Raw genomic sequence first — 27522 nt, forward strand, 5'->3', positions numbered from 1 at the left:
AAAGTCAACAGGTCTCGTCTTTTGGACCTATTATCTGCGCCAATGTTGCCTGGCGGCACAGCGATTGAGTGGGACAGGGGGCATGGCGGGGAAAAAGCACATAACGGAGAGACTTGGAAAACACATGCACTCTCATGGAGTGCTTAACCAAGAAGAAAAAAAGTTGATCTCTAAAAGTGACCAGTGAAAATATAAAAGTCAGCCAAGGAAAAGGATGATAAAGGGGCTATGCTCCAGGGGAGGGACAAACACAAGATGGAACAAGGAAAGCTGTCAAAGAAGAAGCAAGCAAAAAAGAGTGACAATAAAGCCAACCAATGTCAAGCCATGGATGGGCTGTCAGCCCGCTGTCAATTCTTAGTGAGCCCACTATGGGTCTTCCGCAACCAGGCAGCTAATGCTCTCTGGTGGGCAAGACCTAAAAACAGATTGTGTGCTTTGGTGCTCCTTTAGAGTTCATTCCCAGAGCAGGAGTTTGAGGTTTAAAGGTTATGTTTAAAAGAAAGCAGATAGTTGATTGGATTGGATTGCATGTGCTGGACTGAATGGATATACCCTGCATTGCTGCTGCTGGTCTTGGATGTGATTCACCTCATGTACTAAGGAAGGAGACAAGGAAATGGCCCCAGGAGGTAACCTGAGCCCTTGACCATCATCTAAGATTCTTGCTGGTATAAGACAGGTGGCCAAAGCTGCTGCCCACTGCCCTGTCTGAGACCATTCCAGCCTACTGTAGGGTCTGCAGGCTGTCTGTGTGACCCCAAAAGCCGAGGTGTGGCTAGAGGGGACCATGGTCTCCCCTGGCTGTCACTGGTCAGCAGCACTCTAAAGATTTGTAGCAGCCCACTCCAAACCACTTCTCAACTATGCTTGAAGTGCATGAAATCCAGGGTATCATTTAGTCCCTTTTTACCAGTGCCCGCTGCCCTCCAACAGCTACACAAACCTATGTTTGCGCAGGCGTCAGAAATATAAGTTATGGAAAGGTTACTGCGCCCAGTAATTGTGGGGTGTGATAAAGCAGCATGCCGCGTTGAATTAAGGCCGGCCAACTACTGGAATTTAACAGGAGGAAATGCCCAGCAATTACCAGGACATGCAGATTATAGAGCAGTAGGCACCAAAAGTGCTTGTTTGTCCCAATTGGGGGGGGGGGGGGATTCTACTAGGTGCAATTTATCTGGTTTTATCATAAAATATTGGGGGATGTGAATTTTGCTCCCGTTTTTCCATTACAACCGATACAGAATGGAGTATAAAGGGCGCTCACTCGTGTTTAGTCCTTGCACAAAGTTGTGGATTTTAGTTGACAGTGGCTGCGAGTGCAAAATGGAAATGTAAAACAATGCATGCATAATCAGCATTAAGTAGTGCTTGCACGTGGTAAGCCCTATTATTTGCATAAATCAAAAAATCGAGGAAGGAGTAATGCAAGCAGCTCGGGCACATGCAATTCGAGGCAAAGTGTTTTTACGTTCGGTATACAATCATATTCAAATTATTTTTATGTAAAGATCATCTGAAAGCACTGCCACTGATATATTCCAATACGGAGAACCACGCATACACACAGACACACACACAAAAGCACATTTGGAGAGAAATGTGCCTGTGTACATGGGTGTAGTTTCGGTGGGGTGTTTGGGGTGTTACCTAAAAAAATTATTCTGTAGTAAATAGTTGGATACAGGTCCTATCAGTTGGGTATGGTGAGGTATCTGTCAGATTTCACTCTGTATTTTTACATGCCCACACTGACAAAAACACACAAACACACTCTCTCTCTCTTATCTCTGCCTAGTTTGAAAACGATTGTGTTTTTTAACCATGCGCGCTAGCGGTTTTCCCGCTGCGCGCTGCGATTTTAAAAACCCCGCGTTACATGACGCGCAGGTTACGCTCATGACGACCTGAGCTCGTCATGAGCGTAGAAGGGGTTAAGTACCTTTAGCAATCCGCACTTCTCTTTCTTTCCACTGCCTCTTAAGCCCCCTCGTGTCCTACTTCGCATAGTATATTTTAACAAGATATGCCCACGTCTTACTGACCAAGCTAGGCCCCGCCTGTGCATTCAGTCCAGTGCATAATTTGAGCCAGTGGTTTCCGGTGCTCAGCACCGGCACTTAATCATCAACACCAGCGCTTTTCATGAGCACCAGTTAAGGACACATTTATTTATGGTAGGTACGGGGAGATTAAGTGATTTGCCGAGAATCACAGGATGTTGAGCCGAGACTCGTACTTGGTTCCCCAGCTCCGAAGTCGGCAGCTCTGGTCATTATGCCACATCATTTCCCCCACTCTCATGGTTATTCATTGGTTCTGTTTTAGGCAGTGCTAACAGGAGACACTGACGAGAGCCCCAGTATTTCTTTTTTCACAAATTAACCACTGATTCAGTCCTTACAAGTAGCCACTCCCCCTACTCCAGTTGTACGACCAGATGCATACATGCCTGTCACAGCACCTTAACCCTGAGCTACAACACCCGTTTCCAATTAAGCACTGGGATAAAACATAGCTCTGCAAATGCACCCCAAAATCTGACCTACGTCACTTCCGCCAATTCCATTACTGAGTCCCTAGGGCATCCACGACATTGTGTCTCATCTGTAGTCTGCGGCACCTCTGCTATTCCAGCACTTTAGCACACGGGCACACACACAGAACTGCCAGCGCACATCAGCACACATTGCAGCACACACTACTGCACACACTGCATCACAGACTGCAGCACACACTACTGCACACACTGCATCACACACTGCATCACACACTGCTGCACACACAGTAGCACACAATGCATCACACACTGCTGCACACACTGCATCAGAAACTGCATCAAACACTGCAGTACACACATTGCTACACACATTGCTGCACACACTACAGCACACACTGCTGTACACACTGCTGCACACACTGCGGCACACACTGCATCACACATTGCATCACACACTGCTGCACACACTGCATCAAACACTGCAGTACACACATTGCTACACACACTGCGGCACACACTGCATCACACATTGCATCACACACTGCTGCACACACTGCATCAGAAACTGCATCAAACACTGCAATACACACATTGCTACACACATTGCTGCACAGACTACAGCACACACTGCTGCACACACTGCGGCACACACTGTGGCACATACTGTGGCACACACTACTGCACACACTGCATCACACACTGCATCACACATTGCATCACACACTGCTGCACACACTGCATCAGAAACTGCATCAAACACTGCAGTACACACATTGCTACACACATTGCTGCACACACTACAGCACACACTGCTGCACACACTGCGGCACACACTGTGGCACACACTACTGCACACACTGCATCACACACTGCATCACACATTGCATCACACACTGCTGCACACACTAGCACACACTGCATCACACACTGCAGCACACACTGCATCAGAAACTGCAACACAAACATCTGCACACACTGCAGCACACACCACTGTACACACCGCTGTACACACCGCTGCACACACCGCTGCACACACCACTGCACTCACTGCAGCACACACCACTGCACACACTGCAGCACACACCGCTGCACACACTGCATCACAGACTGCTGCACACACTGCTGCACACACTGCATCACACACTGCTGCACACACTGCATCACACACTGCTGCACACACTGCATCACACACTGCATCACACACTGCATCACACACTGCATCGCACACACTGCTGCACACACCGCTGCACACACTGCATCACACACCGCTGCACACACTGCATCACAGACTGCTGCACACACTGCTGCACACACTGCTGCACACACTGCATCACACACTGCTGCACACACTGCTGCACAGACTGCTGCACACACTGCATCACACACTGCTGCACACACTGCTGCACACACTGCTGCACACACTGCTGCACACACTGCATCACACACTGCTGCACACACTGCATCACACACTGCTGCACACACTGCATCACACACCGCTGCACACACTGCATCACAGACTGCTGCACACCCTGCTGCACACACTGCATCACACACTGCTGCACACACTGCTGCACACACTGCATCACACACTGCATCACACCCTGCTGCACACACTGCTGCACACACTGCTGCACACACTGCTGCACACACTGCATCACACACCGCTGCACACACTGCATCACAGACCGCTGCACACACTGCTGCACACACTGCATCACACACTGCTGCACACACTGCTGCACACACTGCTGCACACACTGCTGCACACACTGCATCACACACTGCATCACACACTGCTGCACACACTGCATCACACACTGCTGCACACACTGCTGCACACACTGCTGCACACACTGCTGCACACACTGCATCACACACTGCTGCACACACTGCTGCCCACACTGCTGCACACACTGCATCACACACTGCTGCACACACTGCTGCACACACTGCATCACACACTGCTGCACACACTGCTGCACACACTGCTGCACACACTGCATCACACACTGCTGCACACACTGCATCACACACTGCATCACACACTGCTGCACACACTGCATCACACACTGCTGCACACACTGCTGCACACACTGCATCACACACTGCATCACACACTGCTGCACACACTGCTGCACACACTGCATCACACACTACTGCACACACTGCTGCACACACTGCATCACACACTGCTGCACACACTGCTGCACACACTGCTGCACACACTGCTGCACGTTTGCTAACAATTGTGATAAAATTCTGCTAGCAATCAATGCATGGGACACTTTTATAGGCAAATGCCACAGTGCCTTACTCCATACTGCAGACGATGGGGATAGGGTGGGTATCGCCAGCAAGTTTCCGCACCCCTCACTTTCAGCCCTGTGCCCCATGAGTACAAGACACACCGCAGTAAACAAGATCTGTGTGCCATGCATCGCACAACAACATGTAATCCAGAGAAAAGCTCGCTAATTGTACCCTGCTGTTGTCTTTTCACAGGGGACATGCACGACTTCTTCGTTGGACTCATGGGGAAGAGGAATTTGGAACCTGGTAAGTGTGTGGCACCCTTACACCTGGACACTGTGTCTTTTACATGTAAGCCATCTAAGGGGCAGTGCCACAGCAGCTGCCTTACAATGGCGCCACAAGAGGGCGCCAGATTGCAACACAACCTTTACTATTAGAGCCCAACTGGCCCCTGTATGAGACTCCAAAAATGGTTGCACTGTCGCTCAGCCACCCTTAAGGTGTGCTTTTTGTGACACTCCCAAACTATACCTTTACTTCTATCCTCTCAGCACATGCCAGGTACTGTACTTTTCTTACTAATTCATAACATCCTGTGCTAGCACTGGGTTAGATTGTCAAGGCGCTTGTATTTATTTATACATACTTATAAAGCGCACTCTATCTGAGGTTGGCTGCAGTTTAGCTACAACTAGGCAAATTCAGATTTCCCCATACACAAAACATAAGTAAAACCCAACACAGAATTACTAGAGTCTTATAGCCTGCCATGGGAGTATACTGGCCATTAAAAGCCAGCTCCATAGTTATAGGCCAGAGTCGAAGGTAAGGGTTTATAACAAGGCAGCAGGCCGTTAATGGTCCATACAGCCTTCTACAATGGGCAGTGAAAAGCCCTACTGCCCCAGCGGTGCAGGGTAGTCCCACCTTCCAGAGGACCCCATTTAGTATCGAGCCTATGAATGTATATGAGATATAGGAGTCTTGCGGGCCCCTCATCACATTCTGCAAGGGAGGCCTCAACATGTTGTATTACACCACTGCTATAAGGCTGTTAGAGCATGCCACCCCAGGAAGGCTGAATGTCCAATTTAAAAAGCAGCCTCCTGGGAGAAGCAGGGATTTAAACTCCTCACGCCTCACAAACTTGAATGCCTTTTACAGCTCTGGCTGTGTGTACCTGGCCATTGTGAGCCCGTGCACACAACAAGAGCTGTGAAAGTGGGAAGCCTTCAGCTCAAGGCTTCTTGCACTCTGCCACACTGTTTTCATTCCTTTGGGTAAAGCCTGGAGAGACAGGAGCTGAGCAGAACCCCCCTCCATCCTTCCGAGGCTTCAGTCACACTGACAGCAATTGAGTGAAGAGGAATGGCTTGCTGTGTGCCCCGGTCTACAGCTGATTGCCCAGGCTCAGTCCACATATCCTGTAGCCGAATATATGATGTTACAACGCAAACATTTACCATGCATGCTTTTACAACGCGGTTTTTACATCGCAACTACCATTACATTGCATGATTTTTCAACACATGCCATTACAACGCATTTTAAAAACCTACCATCACAACGCATTCCATTACAACGCATAATACTTTTAGGGCAACAGTAGGGTAAGTGTTGGATAGCTGTAGGGTTAGAAATTACTATTCCCACTCCAGTGAGTACAACAGTAGGGAAAGCGTTGGATAGCGTAGGGGTAAAAATTACTATTCCCACTCCAGTGAGTGCAACAGTAGGGTAAGTGTTGGATAGCTGTAGGGGTAAAAATTACTATTCCCACTCCAGAGAGTGCAACAGTAGGGTAAGTGTTGGATAGCTGTAGGGGTAAAAATTACTATTCCCAATCCAGTGAGTGCAACAGTAGGGTAAGTGTTGGATAGCTGTAGGGGTAAAAATTACAATTCCCACTCCAGAGAGTGCAACAGTAGGGAAAGCGTTGGATACTGTAGAGGAAAAAATTACTATTCCCACTCCAGAGAGTGCAACAGTAGGGAAAGCGTTGGATAGCGTAGGGATAAAAATTACTATTCCCACTCCAGAGAGTGCAACAGTAGGGAAAGCGTTGGATAGCTGTAGGGTTAGAAATTACTATTCCCACTCCAGTGAGTACAACAGTAGGGAAAGCGTTGGATAGCGTAGGGGTAAAAATTACTATTCCCACTCCAGTGAGTGCAACAGTAGGGTAAGTGTTGGATAGCTGTAGGGGTAAAAATTACTATTCCCATTCCAGAGAGTGCAACAGTAGGGTAAGTGTTGGATAGCTGTAGGGGTAAAAATTACTATTCCCAATCCAGTGAGTGCAACAGTAGGGTAAGTGTTGGATAGCTGTAGGGGTAAAAATTACAATTCCCACTCCAGAGAGTGCAACAGTAGGGAAAGCGTTGGATACTGTAGAGGAAAAAATTACTATTCCCACTCCAGAGAGTGCAACAGTAGGGAAAGCGTTGGATAGCGTAGGGATAAAAATTACTATTCCCACTCCAGAGAGTGCAACAGTAGGGAAAGCATTGGATAGCGTAGGGGTAAAAATTACTATTCCCTCTCCAGTGAGTGCAACAGTAGGGAAAGCGTTGGATAGCGTAGGGGTAAACATTACTATTCCCACTCCAGAGAGTGCAACAGTAGGGAAAGCGTTGGATAGCGTAGGGGTAAAAATTACTATTCCCACTCCAGTGAGTGCAACAGTAGGGAAAGCGTTGGATAGCGTAGGGGTAAAAATTACTATTCCCACTCCAGAGAGTGCAACAGTAGGGTAAGTGTTCGATAGTGTAGGGGTAAAAATTACTGTTCTCATCTACCCCAAAACCCATACCCACCCTAAAAGTAAACAATGATTATTACATACCTGATAATGTGTTGTAATGGCAGGCGGTGTAGTGACATGTGTTGTAATGGCATGCGTTGTAATGGCATGCGATTTAAACGCAGTTGCGTTGTAACAGCTGCGTTGTAAAAGCAGTGAGATGTAATAACTGCGTTGTAATGGATGTTTCCCCTGTAGCCGGACAAGGGTGCAGGAGAGTCAGAGGACGTGGATTAGGACATTGAAAAATTGACAGCAGTGGTCCTATACCAGTGTTTATGCACCACTGCTCCTCCACTATCTTCAGTGGAGCGAGCAATATTCCAGTGTTCGAATAAACAGAAAAAAATCCACTAAGTAAGTAGATTTAGTAAAACTGTGATAGACGCCTTGTATTCTCCCCCCTGCCTCCTCTACCAGCAGGCTGCCGGGGCAAGCAGTACGTGTCTTAACCGCATGCATGCGGGGCGAATTCCGCCCGTACGCTGGGTTTTGCGAAAGCGCACTTTGCATGACGAGCTGGGCTCGTCATGAGCGTGCGAGGAGGCTACGCCATGACGAGCCCAGCTCGTCATGAGCGTCGAAGGGGTTAAGGTGCAGGCTGTACTCACGCATGCAGCGTGCAGCCATGGTAAGGGGAGATGGGAGCTGTTCCTGGTCTAGCTTGTGCAGCCATGACAGGGCAGGTGGGCTGACACCTCTGGAGCAGGGAGGTTTTGAGGCATGGGCAAATCGGACGCTGGCCACGGTCACCAGCCTTTCAGGGGGCCCCTGATAGAGCCAGCTCTGTTCTGCAGAGAGTCTTGCCCTGGTGACCTTCAATAACTCTGAAACAGATTGTTTTAAGTACTATTTTCCTTTAATTTACTTTTAATGTGGGCGATGTGTGAGAGTCTAGTAGAGAAATTTTGCAGATAAATGTTGTGTTTTGATACAGTAATGTAAAAATGTAATGTGTATACTTGTAAAGCGCACTGTTGCCAGCCGGCGTCCTGGCGCTGTATACCGCTGGGGAACCCGCCCTGGCTTTCCCTTTGGGATGGTCCCTGCTGGGAATCCCCAAGGTGGAGCCAGGCATCCCTGGCGTTAATGGCAGACCCTGGTCCACGACCCTGCCGCATCGGGAATCGAACCCTGGTCCTGGGCCGACTTCTGTTTCCGGGTCTGCCGCCTCTAACCAGTGAGCCACACCACTCCACCACTCTACAGTGAACGACATTTAGCAGTGGAGTTCACAGTGTGATAGTTGCACATACAGAGGGAGATACACGTCTTGAAAATCAGCAATCATATTCTACACGCAGAGCATCCGAGTATATCAATGGCTCACTGTCATCTGGAGAGAATGGGGGGGGGTCAGTTGCGAGAGGAGGGAAGGGAGAGAGAGAAGAAACAACCGTGTGAGACCTCTAGAGTCCATGAAGCTTGTAAAGGGAGGCCCAAGGGTCTCAATATCCACCTGTCCCATCAGCAGCAGGGAACTTCGCTGTGGTCAGTTCTCTGGGAGTGTTGTTACCTGGTGGAAACAGGTGGGCAGATGCAGTAGTCACCAGCCATGCCATGAGTAAGGGAGTGACGAACAGATTGGGTACAGAGGGGACAACTGTGACAGCTGGTAGTCACCCATGGTGGTAGAATTGTACAGGGGGTATGTGGGCGTGTCGCAAAGGTGAAGCAGCCCTGGACACGGGGAAGAGTGAAACCATGATTAACAGGGTGTCCTGCAATAATGTTACACATGTGGGAGTGCTCGGTGCCTGAGGGGTCATGGTGGGGGTTCATCAGTCTTGGCTTCAACTGCAATCAAGAACGTCTCGTAGTCCTCACCTCCCGTGAGGGAATCTCACCACATGGAGCAATCCGGGGGTGTGTGCCTCAGCTCTGGTCCATGTCAGCCATACCCGGAGCCAGCCACAAATCTCTGGGGGGCGGGGGATTTCCATGCGAAGGCTATGCTCGGTTTAAACAGAACTAAAGCCAGGTCAATGAAGCGGTGCAAGTGTTTGTCCCCCTTTGCTTGGGGTCATAGTCCCAGAAAGCAGGATTCAGGGGAGGAGGTGAGGGGGTGTGTGGACAGTTCTGCCGCTATTGAGGTCATTTCTGCCCACGTCTGTGATAATGGTGCGCAAGTCCATACCATGTGCATGAAATCAACATTCTGTGGTTTGCAACAGGGGCACTCCGGGTTGATTGTTGGAAACATGCGTTGAATGCGGATCGGTGAGAGGTAAGTGAGGAATGTAGTTGGGTGAAACAAAACCTGGGATCATGGGAAACATCGCCTTGGCCAATCGTAGGGCGCGAGCCCACGCTGCATCAGTAAGAGGCTGGTGGAGCACTGCGTCCCATCTGGCACGAGCTCTCGTGGCATGGTCAGATGGAGTATTGTTAAGAGCAGAGTACAGAAATGTGATAGCATGGACGGAGCTTGGGAAGGTGGCGGTTCGACCTCCCCAGACTCCCCAGATGTCATGGGCCACCAGTCGTAGAACACGATATGATAGGAATTGTCCAGCATGCAGTCCGTATGTCTTGACCATGTCCAGGAATGACATGAGTGTTCCCTAGTTTTAGAGATCCACCGCTTGTGTGATTGCAGCATCGGTCCGTGGGTGTGAGTCTACACGCCTCAGTGTCCAGCGCAATAGGGACAAGTCCCAGATGGGGATGGGGAGAGTAGGGTAGGGTGGGGCCTTTGGGGTGCAGATACCTGCATCAGCAAGTTCGGGCTAGCATCATTAGACAGAATTCAAGTGTAGGGCGGATAGTAGAATCAGATAGTTAAGTGTATGTAGCCATTCCCTGCAGGACTGTGTGTGGACAAGCGAATATTCAGGGCATTTCGGGCACCCAGCCAGGACATGCACCACTGAACTTGTGCCGCAGCGTAGTATAACTCAAAGCTGGGCATGTCCAGCTCACCTTCTGTGAGTGGGATCTTCAGTGCAGACAGAGCCACCCAACAGCAGCCTGAGCTCCAAATTAACTCCAGCAGCAGTCCATTTAGGCATGAAAGAGGCTTCTGGGGAGCACGAGGGGTAGAGCTGCAAAATAATAAAACAAACGGGGAAGTAAGAGAATTTTTGAGATTGCGACCTAGCCCAAAGGGGACAATGGAAGTGAGAGTCAAAAGGGGACCGACCGGCGTATGGGTGCAATGGCCCTGTCTAGATTGCCTTCCCTGAGGTCTCGGTATGAATGATATATCTGTGTACCCAGATACTTGAAAGTGTCATAACACCACTGCAGGCGTAACTCCAGGTGTTCCAGACGGTCATTGATCAATGTGTGTGTCAGAGGGAACACAAAGGATTTGGACAAGTTTACCCGCAGGCCGGACAGTAAGTAAGTAAGTAAGTAACCCGGTATTTGTAAAGCGCAAACTAATCCCCCCTAAGGGTCTCAAGACACTGGGGGCCGTTGGGTGAAGTGAAGTCTTTCAGAATCTGCAATAGGTCAGGGAGGGACGATTCCACATCATGTAAGAAGATCAGGACATCGTCAGCGTATAATGAAATTATGTGGTGCAGGTCCTATACGCGTATGCCCAGTCAACGGCAAGCTGGCGAAGCTGGCAGGCCAAAGCTTCCATGGCAAGGGCAAAGATGAGAGGAGATAGGGGGCAGCCTGGTCTTGTGCCCCTGCGGATAAGGAACTTATCGGAGATCACCTGCCCTGTTTTAACTTGTGCCTCCGGATCGGCATAAAGGGTGCACACCCAACCTAAGATTCCCAGATCAAACACCATGTTGGTGAGGGCTGAGAATAAATATTTGCAGGCCACTGTGTCGAATGCTTTCTCGCTGCCCAACGACACTGCCACTTGGCCATGAGCATTCGATGGAGCACCATACAGGAGGCGTAAGAGATGGCATATATTTAAGCATGTGCTACGGCCCAGGATGAACCCAGATTGGTCCAGGTGGATCAGCAATTGTACAAGGGGAAGAAGACAGTTGGCCAGGATCTTACCTATTATCTTGCAATCTAGATTAGGTAGGGATAAAGGATGATATGAGCGGACCTCAAGGGGATCTCTACATGGTTTGGGCAGGACTACTATGAGAGCCTCCTGGAGTGTGTCGGGCAAATAACCATGCTCCCTGGCCTCAGTAAAGATGTCCAGGAGGCGCTGTGTGGTCTGGGTGAGGAATGTGGCATAATACTCGATGGGTAGCCCTACAGAGCCAGGAGTTACCTCTGGTGATCTAGGGTGTGGCAATGTATACCTCGTTGAAGGACAGAGGTTCATCTAATTCAGCTCTCTACAGTACGTTCATGCATGAAAAATGTAAAGTGTCAAATAAATCACTCAAGGCATGGGCCTGCACAGCAGTCGTGGCAGAGTAAAGCTCTCTGTATTAATCCCGGAAGGTCCCATTAATATCCAAGTGTGTGGACAGCAACATACCATCCCCCAATCTTATTGCAGCTATACAGGCGTGCTGCTGGTCCTGAAATACCAGCCATGTCAACAATTTCCCTTACGGTCACCCTCGGCAAGCTGCAAGGACAAACGCCTCTTATAATCATGCTTGCTCAACGTTTGTTCCCCTTGTGCAATTGTTTGAGCTGTTCGGTGGTAGCTGCCTGATTGGCCAGTCCCACCTCCAGGAGGCGAAGGTCACGTTCAATGGTCAGAAGGTCCTCACTCAGTCTCTTGCGTATCCCCCACGTAGTTGAGAGGCAGTGGCCTCGTACCACCACCTTGTCAGCATCCCATTCAACAGCACGGAAAGATGCAAGTGCCACTGTTAAACGTGGAATAGCGCTCTATACATGGGGTGAGGTTCACACGAAAGAGTGGATTGGACAAAGCCTCTGCCTCAAGGAGCCATGTGAGTATAGAGGGGCGGGAGCGTCACCATCGAACAGTTAGCAAAAGAGGAAAGTGGTCGGACCGAGTGCGCATCAGGTACTCCACTTCGGCCAGTTGAGCGCCGAGATGGGGCGTACAAAATAAGAGATCAATTCTGGTGTGAACATTGTGTACGAGGGAATAGAGTATTCATGATCTATTGGGTGTATGGGCCGCCAGACATAATGCAAATGCATGTGGGTCACCCACTGACGAGATAGTGGGCAGCGCATTCGGAAGGTGTCGCTCGGAGCTGGAGCATACAGCAATCCAAAGCCATGTCCAAGACACAATTAAAGACACCACCCCAGAAGGGGAAAGAGAATGGGTCACAAAGGAGTGCCGGGTTAAAGTGTCATGGATCTCACACTGGCAGGTGTTGGGGGCATATAACGAAGCAAGTGTCAGGAGGGAACAGTCCAATCGACCCTCCACCACCAAATAGCTGCCTTACATGTCTAATTTCTGGGTAGCCACAACATATGGTACTCCCAGTGCTATCCAAATTAGAACCCCACAGGCAGAGGAAGAGGTTGTGGTGCCATGTGCCTGTCCCCACCAATGCGCTCGGAGTTTGTGTAATTCAGTGGTGGTGCAGTATGTTTCATGAAGCATTGCTATGTGGACATGCTGTCTCTTGAGGTAAGCATATATACAATAGCATTTCATTGGTGTAGCCATGCCACGTTAATTTCAGGTCATAATATGAAATTAGGGAACGTGTATGGTCATCTGGAGGTAAGTCACATGGAGTGTGTCAAGCATCAAGAAGGAAGAGATGCGCAATACGCTGTTGTTATATTTAGCCTGTCTCTTTTCTGCCTGTGGGATTTCATTGTCACTCACATGATGTCACCACTGGAACGTTGGGTGACATCATGGAGTGTTGGGGGCTTAGCCTGGTGACAACTGGCAGTTGGAACCAGGCAGGCTGAGTGACAAGCAGGTCACTCCTGGTGGGTCTTCTCTTTATCTTATCTTAACATCTTGAAGACTTGACTAACTTGAATAAACAACCTAAATGATAACAGGCTCCAAGCTTCTATTTACAACAGCTGTCCTATCCACCAGCCCACCCAGAAATGCCCGTGCAGAATAGGGTGAACCCAGGTCATGGCGGTAAGTATTGAGGGTCAAACCGGACTCTAGTAGAGGATCTTGTGAAAACGTGACAATAATATAAAAACATAATCCACCCCAAGACAATTGCCACGCAGGCCCCATCCAGTTAAACAATCCTAAGCCAGATGACCAGGGCAGCAAGAAGTACAAAAAAGAAAACAATACAGCATTGAAACACAGTCCACGTACAAGCTTGCGGGAAGCCTGGTTTCGGATTAGGGGGTGTAAGTGGCAGTGATGCCGTAACAGCAGCGTCTAATGGATGAATAGTGTGGGCCCAGTTAGTGTAAACATCTCTTGGTCCCATGCCCATGGTATGCTACTTACAGGTCAGCAGCAAGCAAGCCAGCTTTGGATCTTCTTCTCTGCCAATCTGGGAGTCACCTTCGATCAGTGTGAACCCCGCCTGATGAGATGAGGCCACCACAGTCCGACGCCGACTCCGAAGGGTGACTGTCCTGCAGGAGGGGCGAAGTGGTTTGCACTGTGAAGGATGGCCTCCTCCACCGCTTGGGCCTGCTCCTCTGCCGATTGGTCTTTAGAAGGTCATGCTCTCAGTGGGCGGCGTCTGTGCCGCTTCAGCTTGGGATCAAGTTAGGCATCCTCAGGTCACTCCAGGAGCATCAATTCCAACAAATCCTTCGCGTGGAGCCATGTCCAGGCGTCTTCTGGGGATTGGAAGATGTGGGTCACTTCCTCATCAATAACACGTAGGTTAACGGGGAATAAGAGGGCATACTTGAAGTCCAGTTCCCAAAGCTGTTGTTTGGCACATAAGTTCGAGCCACTGCGGCGTTGCACTTCCAGTGTGATGTCAGGGTAGGCCGAGATCTGAGCATTTTCAAATGTCCATGGGCCTTTGGTGCGATAACTCTGTAGTAGGTCACGATCGCGGTAGTTGAGACGCACTATGATGGGGTGGGAGGAGCACCCGGGAGGGGGCGGCCTGGGGCACAGTGCGCTCTCTAAATTGAAAAGGAATTTGGTGCCTTGCCATCAAGATCATTTTTCACCAGCCATTCCTTGAGGAACAGTTCCACACTGGGACCCTCCGAACATTTCAGGAAGCCCAGCAGGTTCATGTTGCGCCTGGACCTGCCCTCAGCATGGTGTAAGAGGGCAATTTCCGCTTCCACCTTCTTTAGGCGTTACTGCAGTTCCTTGTTGGAGGGGTGAAAGACTGCCTGAGCAGATTTCGTCTCGTCCACTCGATCGGTCAATTTGCGATGGTTGGCGAGCAGTAGGTTCACCTATTTGAATGAGTGCTGCAGTTCGACCCGCACAAGGGTAGGCATGTAGGCAGCAGCAGCCAGGAGAGCAACCGCCGTGGTCCAAGCAGTAGCATGCAGTCATGCTTACTTAGCTGTCAGATAGGTACAGCACCCGCCCTGCCAATATGTACTCAGAATGCCAAAACCAACCGGCAGTCCAAGGTGGAGATCCCCAGATGGACGACCCCTCATAGTCCCTCAAGGTCACAGGTATTGTATGAGCGACAATGCTGAGCCTGTATAAGAGATGCAGCCCTACAGGACCTGATCACCCCAGGGAGATGTGTTAAGCAGGCCAGTGGTGGACGTGATTGTCAAGAAGGTCTGCGGGCTCTCCCCCAGGGGTCACGGATAATGTGGACGAGCCAGCCGGGCCGATCCTGCAGGTAGGGTCAGGTGTGGTAGAAGAAGAGTGGGCACCACCCGACAGGCTTATGCACGGGCTTCAGTTTGGCAATGATTCTAGGGCTCACCTGGCTCTGGTCCGAAGTCGTCTTCACCTCTCAGCACAGCACAGAGGGTCCAGAAGTCCAAGAGGGAAGGGTCCACTGTGCGTGCCGTGGTGTCACAAGGCCACCTGCCATATAAGGCCAAAAGGAAAAGTCCACAGATGTGCCTTCAGGGGAAATGTGAGGAAATCAAGGTCAATGCAGGGCCGTCCACCGCAAGGTCCCAATCACCAGTTGAGTGGCGGCAGGTTCCACCCTCCGGTGTGGTCTACGGGCAGCGTCGGATTAGTAACGCGGGCACTCGGGCAATGCCCGAGGAGGCGGTGTCCGAGCTCCAGCTGTGGGCTGCTTTTTTGAGAAGCCTGGGGGCCGATTTGGGCGGAGTCTGTGTTCAGATGCCACCAGCAGCCCAGTGGGTGCCTGAGTGGGCATCCATTACGTCCCTTTTATTAACAGACAGAGGTGACACTCCCTTCCTCTCGCTGGACCGGCCCATTAATGTATACATATTGAGCGGGAGCAGAGGGCTTGAGCAAAAGTGGCGTCATTTGTTTTCAGGTGTGTTTCACCAGTGTAAAGTAATCCCTGCACTTTATTATAATGCGCCCCCCACCTCCCCCCAACCACCTCCACCACTTTTTAAATAACATTTTGCCGAAGCAGTGTTGTCCTGAAAGGTAATATGCATTTGTGGGCCACTTTTTTTTAGCATGCCCTGGCCAATTTTTAATCCCAATCCAATCCTGTCTACGGGTAGGGCCTGTCCCACAGCCAGTTAGTATCAAGCAGGCTCCAGCGCCCACACAAGAGTGCCGTCGGCAATAGGCAGTGGGGCACCCAACTTACTCCAGCGGTTCATCGTGATCACCTATGGGCGCCGCAGACAGGGCAGCTTCACTCCAGCAGGACCTCGCGGTGGCCGGGTGCAGAAGTCACGGGCACCCGCATCCGCCAGTCGGGTCACGAGGACAATGATGGGGTGCACCGTCTGCCCGGACCATATGGGTTTTGCCACCTGGAGTGCCAGCTGCTGCAGCACCCGCTGCCCTCAGGCAGGCCTCGCCCTCCTTCTGTTGCACCCAAGGGCAGGGTTCCCCTCAGCTCTCTGGATCCCACGCCGGGCGGGGTCGTAGATGGCAAGCGAGCCCTCACACCTCTGGCGATCGTCACTCCTCACCCGCTAGCAGAAAGGCAGCAGCCTGGTCCGAAGTCCACAGCGACGGGGGTCCTGTAGTTATGCCTAGCCAGGCCACAATTCAGGGTAGGCCTCGCCCCAATGCAGTGTCCGCCATCATCGGTGGAGTCATGGGCGATGAGCCAGGGCTTCGGAGGGTGCCCAATTAGGCTTGCCACTGATATTGATCAAAATGGAAGGAATAACAGCTGCATATTGGGTGGATCCATTTCGGAGCTCCAGATTACACGTTTGGCTCCGTCACCTTCTGGGCCATGATCCTCCCCCCAATAAATGTTGTGTTTATGTTTCATGCATTATCCATTAAAAAACAAGTTTCTTTGGGAAATGGGAGGGTGTCACAGAGATTATTTACAGCAATATTAGTGAGCTGCTGCTGTATTACAATATTGAAAACAGACATCACTATTCCTGAATATTAGATGTAAATACATTTAGAATTTGGAGGAATGTGACTGTGCACTGTCAGTGACCTGGCCAAGGAGGGCATGAAAGAGCTGAAACTGGATCATGAATCCAAAGCTGTTCTGAACAGGGACCCCCAAAACTCGTTAATGTCCCTGCTTTGTAGTGTGTAGAAGGAGCTCTGTTTCCTGTATCTTCTCAAACGTGGAATGGCAGGGGGTCAGCCCACATGCCGTGTCAAGCACTCAGCATCTCGGTCATGAAAAAACATGAATTGCCTCCACTCGCAGCTGAGCATCACAACAGGTACATGCCATTGCGGCCTTATTTGCACCTTAGGATCCTGTCCAGTGCAGGGAGTGGCCCTCTATCTACTTAATGGGGCCGTTTTTTTCCCAATCTTCCTCCATTAAACTTTTTGAAAGTGAGTGTGACATGAGGAGAAGATGTGGAGGGGGTCCTCTCAGTTTCTTTATTCCGATGTTTCATGGAAAACTATATCAATATAAATAACCAAGAAATATAGGTCACTTTTAAAAATTGTATTGTGTACAATATGTCCTTTGCGCTCATACTTTGATACGTGACATATACAATTACAATGGTTTAATATTTGTGCACAAGAGATCTTCCGGTGTGCTATCAATGGGGGGCAGATCAATTATTTAGTTACCAACTATCTGCTCACTTAAGAAAATGACTGGCACTCTCATATGTAAAGTATGGCAGGTCCACAAAAAGGAACTGCAGCTGTCCCATTAAAAGAAGGTCAGTACTGCAGCTAAGTGCCAAACCATAGCCGCGGGAGTTCGAGCTGAAAAGTGCCAGTGCTGTGTTTCGTGAAGTGCTCCACAGGTGCAGGTCACCCAGGCATCTAACACCTCTTAATTCAGAGTCTGGATAAAGAAAACTTTTCAACATCACACCCTTGAAAATCCCGATTGCTCACAAATTCTGAATGTTCTTTGCATGCAACGAGGTATCCGTTTTAAAAGGCCTTCTCTAAAAATGGTCAGCAACCCGCCACTTATCAGGCAAGGATAAGTTGTTATGCGCTCAGCACACGTCCGTCTAATGATGCTTACTTTTACGCTTGGGTATACTCCCTTTAGCCACTTTTTTAGCTAGGTGGGATGGTACTAATAACCCTAAAGGTTTATGTGAACTCTGCAAAGGTGGCCAACAAGACTTGTTCCACATTTTATTAATCTGTCCTAATGTGAGCATAGTTAAGGCCCGACAACGTTATATAATCCCAATTCAATTAAAGTATAACGCTTTCTCTGCTCAAGATTTAATTACATTGTGTAACTTTCCGGTTAATGAACGTCTGTCATAATCTCCTTAAGTTTTTAAAAAGCTTTTTGAACCTGTTTTAAGCAAGAAGTACTATTCGAAGATTTTATTTTAACAAATTCATTCTAATGCTGTTTGAGTTGGTGGTTGAATATCGTCACTGACCGTTTCGTAGTGAGCCTAAAAAAAAGCAAAAGTGTTTTAACTAAGCATTTTTATGTGTATTTAAAATTATTCTAAATTTTGTATTTGTTGATCTCATTTGAGGTCTGGATCAAATAAAGTTTACTGTAATAATGCTCATACAAAAGCCAACAATTAAAAAAGTAGTACTAAATGGAACCGGTCTAAAGCGTCGAAGCTTCTTCAATAATTGTGGCAGTGTGGTGATAAAATGCAGGTCTATCACAATTGAGTAAGATGAAAGTTATATCGCAGGTCACTTGGTGCCTTCATTCCAGCTGAACACCCCAGAAGAGACTGTCCTCTTTCCTTTTTCCAATATCGCTTTCATTTTTATTACAATGCCCCACATCTCTTTAATTTTGCAGAATCTTGGGTTTTTAGCGCCATGCTTTTAGCTTCTCAGATGAACTACTAGGTGTCTTTTAGAAATAAAAAGGCACTGTTCAGCTACAAAATCAGCAAAAGTCACACACACAAAACAGTTTAGGGAAAAACCAAGGCAGCATGATCTTGATTGCAATGTATGGAAAAAACGAAAGACTCAACAGTGTCAGTAACGGTTTAAATTTCAGGAATAATATCAATCATTGCCAGCTCCGTACTCATACAATAATTTTTTTAAACTAAAATGGAGGCTGATTTCCCTACATCCGTTTCTCCTCCGAGTCCTGCACTGCCACTGCTATAAGATTTATGCATCACACAGGTTTTGAGGCAGATTCACGAACCGGCAGGTAACACCAGTTACCACTAGATGGCGCTATACACTGCTGCATCAAAATATGTCCAAGTAAATTGTTCATCGTCGAACGAAATCCCCGCGGACCGGAGAGGAAACCGAAAGGGCGCCCCGAAAAGCTTCTGATAGACCTGTGATCTGTCCGACTACATCCCTTGTAGTTATGAACACTCCTCTGACCAAAGGCGCGATAAGATTTCTTCTCTTCAAGGTAAATAAATAAATAAAATAAAGCGGCCTTCTTTACTTGAACCAAAGGGAGCCTCTGTCGCAGCGCTCTTAATGACACACCGACACAGGAGTAACTTTTGTGCTTCCTTCTTTATTCCCTGCCAGCCTCACACTGGCTTACAGACTACCTGCTTCCTGTTACCTCACTTCCCCTTCCTGCTGCTTGCCTGTCCTGTCTCAGCCTGAGGGTCAGGCGGGACGATGCTACATCTCCCCTGTTTTTCAAAGTCTTACTACTTCTACATCTCTTCAACCAGACGTCGAGGCTTTCTGATCTGACGCTGCGGTCGTTCTCTGTGTCCGGGTGTTGGACTGTGATGAGTCGTGATTTCACCCATTCGTCTGGGACTGTGGTGACTTCGGTCACTGTTGTCACTCTGATTGGAGGAGTCACTTGAGGGTAAGGTTGACGCAGTCTCTTGGTGGCCGCGCCGGTTGCATTTTCTGAAGTGCGAGATGTTCCTCGTTATCTGCTTGTGGTCAGCTTTGGCTGTGACCATGGTTCCTTTCCTCTTGGTGACTTGCATGGGAATGTCGAGGTATCGACTGTCTGCTTTGGCTCGCCGATCGCTTCGCACTATGACCCAGTCTCCTTCATGTATGGTGGAGTCCTTGGCATGTCTGCGCTGATCAGCATACATCTTCATCCTATGCTTCTTGGTGTGGTCGATGTCCACAAGAGTGTTGTGATCAACAGTGACATTTCGTCGTTGAGGATTTTCGTCGTTCAACGTGGGCAGTCTTGTTCGGGGTGTTCTTCCTAGCATTACAGTTGCTGGGCACTGTTCAGTGGTGCTGTGCGGTGTATTTCGATACGCTCTTAGCACTTCGTTTAATGTCTGCTGGATGTCTCGGCGAGTCAGTTCTGCTTGCTGAAGTGCCCTCTTTAATGTCCCCATAAATCGCTCCACCATGCCATTTGCCTGTGGCCACAACGGAGTGACTTTCTGGTGTTTGAAGTTAAGATGGGCTGCAAAGTTCGTGAACTCATGGCCGTTGAAGGGGGGTCCGTTGTCTGTCTTTACTCGTAAGGGGATGCCCCAGGCCGCGAATATCTCATCGAGCACTGGGATCACAGTCGTTGCTCGAATAGATGATATTAGTTGCGCGAAGGGGAAACGGGAGTATTCATCCATGGCAACAATGATGTATTGTCCTGATTGCAAGGGGCCGAAGAAGTCGACTGCAATCTGCTGCCATACTCCGTCTGGTAGCTCTGACATTTGTAGTGGTGCAGGCGGTTCTTCTCGGCTGACTACTTGACATGTGAAGCAGTCTTTTAGCGTTGTCTCGACCATGTGGTCCAGGGTGGGGAACCAGACTCGTTCTCTCAGAGCTTTCTTGGTCGCATTGATGCCTCTGTGTCCTTCATGTGCCAAGTTGATGACCCCTTGACGCAGTTTGAGTGGAATTACGATTCTCCCCCCTCTCAAAAGAAGACCATTGTCGCTGATGGAGAGCTCTTCGCGCACCCGTTGAAAGGCAGCTAAGTCTTGGCGAAGGTGAGCTTGTTCAGAGGAGGATTGTTTCGTGTCTCTCCAGGAGTTGGAGCGAATCCTGGTCATCACTGCTTGAATGAGAGGGTCAAGTGCGGATGCTTCCTGGATGGCCTCAACAGGGACTGTGGGAGGACAGGCTGCGTCAACAACAAAATGGAGGTATTCATCGGCCACAGAGAGAGCAGATCTGGCTCCCGCAAGCGGGTGTCGTGACATGAAGTCAGCTGGGTTTTCCGCTTTCCCGGGTTTATGGATAATGGAGAAGACGTAGTCTTGGAGACGTAGTCCCCACCGCTCAATGCGAGGTGGCATTTTCGCATTGGGGTTGCCGAAGATCGTAATGAGCGCCTGATGATCCGTAATGATCGTAAAATGTTTGCCATACACAAAAAGGTGAAAATGTTCGCAGGCCCACACCACAGCTAGGCTTTCCTTTTCCGGCTGGGAGTATGCTTTTTCAGTATCTGTGAGACTGCGGCTTGCATAGGCAATGATGTGTCGTTGCTCTGAATCATCACGGTATTGGGCCAGGATGGCGCCCAGGCCCACAGGACTGGCGTCCACCGTGATTTCAGTTTTCTTCTTCGTGTCAAAGTATGCCAGGTTGATGGCCGACCCCACAGCTTGTTTGATCACGGAGAACGCGTGTTGGCACGCATCTGTCCATTCGAATGGCTGTCCTTGGCGAGTGAGTTCACGTAGCGGGTAGCTGATTGTGGCGTAGTCGCGGATGTAGCGCGCGCAGTAGCTAGCCATGCCAAGGAACGAGCGTAGGTCTGTGACATCTTTAGGTTTCTGGGTGTCGGCCAAGGCCGCTACCTTCTCGGGATCCGGTCTCATGCCCTCCTTCGAGAAGATGTGTCCGTAGAATTTTAGTGTGTCTTTGTGAAATTCGCACTTGCTGGCATTGAGGGTTAGATTCGCAGTCATCAGTGCATGACACACTCTGTCCAGGGCTGTGTCGTGTTCCGTTTGATCCTTCCCAAATACCAGTAGATCATCACTGTAGTTAAAGGCATTTGGGATGCCTTGGATGACTCGCCTGATGGCCTCCTGGAAGATCTCGGCAGCCGAGGATATGCCAAAGTTCAGGCGTTTGTATCGGAATAGGCCTTGGTGCGTGGTAAAAGTCGTGATGTATCTCGACTTGTCGTGAAGCTCCAGCTGGTGGTAACCTTTGTTGAGGTCTAGTTTGGAGAATACTGTGGCGCCATTCAGTTTGGTAATCATGTCACTGATATGCGGCCCAGGGTGGCGTTCCCGCTCAATAGCGGTATTGGGCGCGCGCATGTCGACGCACAGCCTGACTTTGTTGTCCTGCCCCTTTTTCGGGACTACCACGACCGGCGATACCCAAGGGGTGGGACCCGTCGTGCGTTCTATGATGTCTGTTCTGAGGAGATCTTGGAGCTCATCGTCGACGGCCTTTTGTAGATGGAATGGCACCTTCCTGTGGTGCTGAGCAATGGGTGTCACGTTGTCGTTGATGTGAAGTTTTACCTTGAAGTGGTTGAGCTTCCCAAGGCCTTTGAACAGGTTGGGGAATTTCGCCACAATGTCTGGGGTGTCCTCTGTCATGTAGAGGAGTTCCACGAGTTTGAGTCTTTCTGCCGTGGGTAAACTGAGGAGACAGTCGGCCAGGTCTGGCCCTTCCACTACATGAATGGAAGCGTCAATTGACCGGTCCTTAAACGTGAGAGTGGTGCGGAAGCGGCCTAGGCACGGCAGTGGCTTGCGTGACATCCACGTGAAAACGCGGACAGCTGCTGGTTCCAATTTGGGCTTGTGTTTCATGCTCTGATGTTCTAAGGCACAGATATAGTTCAGGGAAGCTCCCGAGTCTAAAACAAATTTCGCTGGGTGATCACCTATCAGGATGTCGAGTTTTGGATACCGTTTCAGTCGATCCGGGTCTGCAACCATGCATATGTACTCATCACGATCCGGGGTTGTTACCATGCATATGTATTCATCACTGTCTTGTGATGTGAGGGTGCGTGATGGCGATTCACTGGAAGTGTCTCTGCGTGAGCGATAGGAGTCCGTCACGTGACGCCTTGTGCTGTGGCTACTTCCAGAACGGCCTCTTGACTGCGGTGAATAGGCTGACTGAGCGCTGGAGTTGGACGAACTGGAGGACCTTCTTCCTCTCTCTTTCACAGCTCGGGCATGATGCCGTGACTCGTGTCCTTTGGTTGATGACCTATGGCTTGGTTGTTTGGCTTGGCATGCAACCTCAAAATGATTGTCTCTTCCACATCGGTGGCATCGCTGCCCGATTGCTGGGCATTGACCTGAGTGCGGGTAATCTTGTCCGCATCTATAGCAGGTGGACGTGGCTTTTGTGGACTTCTTGTGTCGTGAGTTTCGACGTGACGGATAGGACCTGTGAGAAGTGGACGAGGACTTGTTGCTCCTGGATGACCTGTGAGCTTGAATGCGCAGAGCGTGGTCTTTGTGATCCGATGATTTCTGTGTTCCCATTCGCTTCGCGTAGTCCTCGGCCTGGTCATTGATTCTTGTCAGTTCCTCGATTTCGTCTAATGTATATGGTTTCTTTAGGAGTCTCCGGCGCAGTGTTTCAGATGAACAGCCATCAATGATGCGGAGTCTCAGGGCATCTTCTGTTTTGAAATTGTCGAAGTCGCAGTATCGTGCAAGTCTCCGGATGCGCATAATGAAATCGCTCATGCATTCATCTTTCTCCTGCATGGCAAGGTTGAACGTGTGGCGCTCATAATCCACATTGCGTTTGTGGAGGAAACGTCTGTCAAGAGCGGCTTTGGTTTCATCATAGGTGGCAGTTGCCGCGTTGGGCAGTTCTTTGATAATTTGCGCAATGTCCGGACCAATCAGATTTCTCAAGGCTACAATCTTTTGCTTGTCATCTTGCACTAGGGAGCCAACCATATAGTCCTCAAAGTCTTCACTCCACGTTTTCCATGACGGACCCATACTGTTGCCTGGGGTCAGTGGTAGTGGCTGCGGTTGACGCATGAATGAGGCCCCAATGGGTTTGTTCACCATCGTGGGCACGTTGGTTGGAGGAGCTGGCCCTCCTGTACTGGGAGCTGGGCTTCGTGGCCTTGTCGCGCCAGACGTATTGGGAGCTGTACTGGCAGGGTCGGAGGAGCTATCCGGGCCCTGGTCGGACATCTGCAGGTGATGGGCTCTTGGTGGCGCTGGTTTGCTTTATTTATTAAGTATTTCCCAGACTGTACTGGCGTGCTGTTGGTTTCACGCTGTATATTATTCCTTTTCGTGGCTCTTTGAGCTGTTTCTTATCGTGGCTGCTGTTTCTTATTGATGTTTACTAAGTCCTTGTGGCTCCTCGAGCCGCTTACTAGCTTGGCTGCCGTTAATAATGATATTTACTTTCAGAACCGAGGTGCGCCTGACTTCAAGATGGCTGCCATGGACACTGCGTGGCTCTGCTTATGGGCGGGCGCCTGGCTTCAAAATGGCCGCCGCGCAGGACATTATGCCTCGTGTCTTGGTTTCAGGCAGCGCGCGTGGTGGGAGCGGCAGGGTTTGAACTCACCCTTGCTCCGCGCGCTGTCCCTGGTTCCTTGATTCTGCACCTCCTGGTCGCGCTGGGAGTCGGGCACTGTTCTCTGTTGCCGCGCGGACTCGGCTGCAGTCTTCTGGGATCACTCGGTGAGGGGGAGCACGCGGTGAGCGCACTCTGGCATATGCGCCTTCCTTCTCACGTGCGGTGGTCAGTTTTGCTGGCGCACGCGTTCTCGCTTCTTCGCGTCGCTCCTCAGCCCTTCACTTGGGCAGCAGCTAGGTGACTTGTGGCTTTGGCGGATGATGATTCCCGCTGCAGGGCTCGGTGGTCGGCCACATGGGGTGGCTGAGCAATGGGCTGCGTGTGGGTTTCGTTGCATGCTATCCCACCCTCGTCGCCAGTGTCGCAGCGCTCTTAATGACACACCGACACAGGAGTAACTTTTGTGCTTCCTTCTTTATTCCCTGCCAGCCTCACACTGGCTTACAGACTACCTGCTTCCTGTTACCTCACTTCCCCTTCCTGCTGCTTGCCTGTCCTGTCTCAGCCTGAGGGTCAGGCGGGACGATGCTACAGCCTCTGCAAGAGGTGAGCAGGCCAGCTAACCTTCAGGGAGAGCCGGGCCGAGCCAGTGCCTAGGCAAGGGTCGAGCTGGTCTGTAAGAGCCAAAGGACGAGCCGAACCCTGATCATATTTGATATGTAAATGATACAGCCAATACAAAAAAAAAAAATGATACAGCAAACGTCTCGTAAAAATATGATACTCTTTCAAACTTGAAATATTTTCTTCCTAAATGCTTGAGTTTTCTTTGGTACATTTGTATATAACACTGCTCTGACAACATCTGATAAAATTAATATTTTGTAAAACGTGGCCTCCCTCTTTCCCTCCGTGCCCTCCTGTCACTACCACGAGTGACCCAAGAGAAGCCAGTTTTTCTTGTGTACACTATGTATGCCCGATATTATCCTTAAATATGCATAGTCTAGTGAGGCATACACAAGTGAAGGTTTTTGTAATTTTTGTATAAATTCATGAAATCTGTTTTATTCATGTTTTAAAAGAGATTTTTTATAAAGATGTCGTTTGAGGTTTTTATAAAAGTGAAAGCACAATGTATTTTATTTAAATTGCTGAGCTCGTAAGAGAGCTAAATCAATACAAAAATAACATTTGAGTGAAGGTTTTTGTGCAGCGCACATCCCAAACTGAATTACTTCAAGGAGCTTTCAGATTTTGCGGTCTAATTGAGGGACAGTGAAGTAATGCGATTTGCATAGGATCATCTGGGCTGCTCAAGAGGTGAAATTCAAAGATAAATGCCCGGGTGAGGGGACCCATAAGTCTCTCTCGCTGGAAAACACTGAACTATTTTTTCATTTCAGTGGAGGATCTTTCAAATGGGAACAAGGATGTGGTTCCTGGCAAAATGAGGTAAGAATCAGAGCTTTGCATGCAGGAGTAGTGGTGTAAAATCCATGTATTTAATCTCCTGATTCCCACTACCCTAATGCTTTGTAATGAGTAATTCCACATCATGGATTACAGTTTGTTCCACATGTACCTGGTTGTTTCCTGTACAGGATGTATTGTTAATCCCTCAGTGAATGCTTTCTGACTTCCCATGTTTGGTGGCCAATTTGCTGTATTCTATACATTGTTTTCCTGCATAGGGGACATCTAGTTATTCCCATAACAGATGCTCGGTGACCCTTACAGTGGACAGTCCGGCCCTGATTTGATATCTTCCTTCTGAGAAACCTTGTTAGATCCCATAGAGTATGCCTGCTTAATATTTCTCATAGAGGATGCCTGGTTATTATTTCTCATAGAGGGCGGCTTGTTTTTCCCCATAAAGGGCGGCTTGTTAATCCTCATATCTTGTCAATTCCATTTGGTCAACGTGTGTTACTCTCATGGTGAATGCCTTGTTATTTCTCGCAGTGGATTCATTGTCAATTTCACAATAGATGTAGTGATTTCTGTATACTTATACATACGATGTCCTCCCAGTAGCTATTCCAACAGCTTGTGCCTCGATATTCCTCACCACTAGCAATAAACATTCCCCTAGAAATTTCTCAAAGCACAAATCCAGTCCCAGCAAATATCAACAGTTCTTCGTAGCAGACACCAACACTTCCTCACAGCAGACACCCAACACTTCCTCACAGCAGACACCCAACACTGCCTCACAGCAGATATCCAGCACTTCCTCACGGCAGATAACCTGCAGTTCCCTCTGGTAGCTACCCAGCAACTCCTCACACCAGATACAAAGCAGTTTCTCACAGAAGATACCTAGTGATTGCTCACAACCAACACCCACTAGTTTCTCACACCAGTCAAACAGCAATTCCTACCAAGCAGCATGCATTGTATTGTAACGTCTCACAGTAGGCACTCGGAAATTTATCGCAGCAAAAACCAACCAACTCCTCACAGCACACACTGGGAAATTTCTCAAAGCACTCACAGCAATTCCTCACAGCAAATGCCATCTAATTGCTACCAATAAGATCCTCATAGCATACACCAAGCAGTTCTTCATAGCAGATACCCAACAACTACTACCAAGGGATTCCTCATAGCAACTGCTACACAAACTCCCACTAAGGGGTAGATTACGATGTCGTTAGTAAAGCATTCCCACTGAATTGGGTTAGGAATGCTCTGCAAACGATTCATATTCTGTGAGTCCTACTGGCCAATTAGGATGTGTCAGGATGCTTATGGACTCGGTTCGGTCGGACTCGCATTGACTTGAATGGGGAGCCTGTGTGCCGAAGGAGAACAGAGGCTTCCATTGGAAAAATGGTGGTTGGGGAAAACCTCGCACCCTGGGGCCGGCACCCCATGGTGTCCGCCATATTGTGCATGGTTGGGAAAAGGGGTCCCTTGGGTACACCCACGGTCCACAATCGGTCGCCTCCAGGTGAAGGGGGGCCCGCAATGAGCCGTTTAGTCTCGGTCAAACCGATTCGGAACAACTGACCAAATCAGTCATCGTACTCAATCGTTCGGAAAACATCTCCTTTCAGCTGTATGATTCGGCTCCAAATGAGTCGGGCTGCCAAAATCCCATTAAGAACCAATTCGAACAGTCCGGACAGCTTCTTTGCATCGTACTCCGTCATCCGGAAAGTGACCGATTTGGTAGGAAACGAGGGTTCCGAATAGGATTCAACAATGCCGGAT

General features: G+C 49.3%; 1 protein-coding gene across 1 annotated transcript in view; it reads left to right on the forward strand.

Annotated features, from left to right (window-relative positions):
* Positions 1-27522, forward strand: part of TAC3 (tachykinin precursor 3) — a 203746-nt gene that overhangs the window by 170510 nt on the left and 5714 nt on the right. Inside the window, exons 5-6 of the mRNA XM_078659046.1 lie at positions 5006-5059; positions 25710-25758. Of these exons, the coding sequence (XP_078515172.1) occupies positions 5006-5059; positions 25710-25758 (103 nt within the window). The remainder of the gene's footprint in view (positions 1-5005; positions 5060-25709; positions 25759-27522) is intronic.

The sequence above is a fragment of the Lissotriton helveticus genome, chromosome 1_1, assembly GCF_964261635.1.
Source record: "Lissotriton helveticus chromosome 1_1, aLisHel1.1, whole genome shotgun sequence".
Classification (NCBI taxonomy): domain Eukaryota; kingdom Metazoa; phylum Chordata; class Amphibia; order Caudata; family Salamandridae; genus Lissotriton; species Lissotriton helveticus.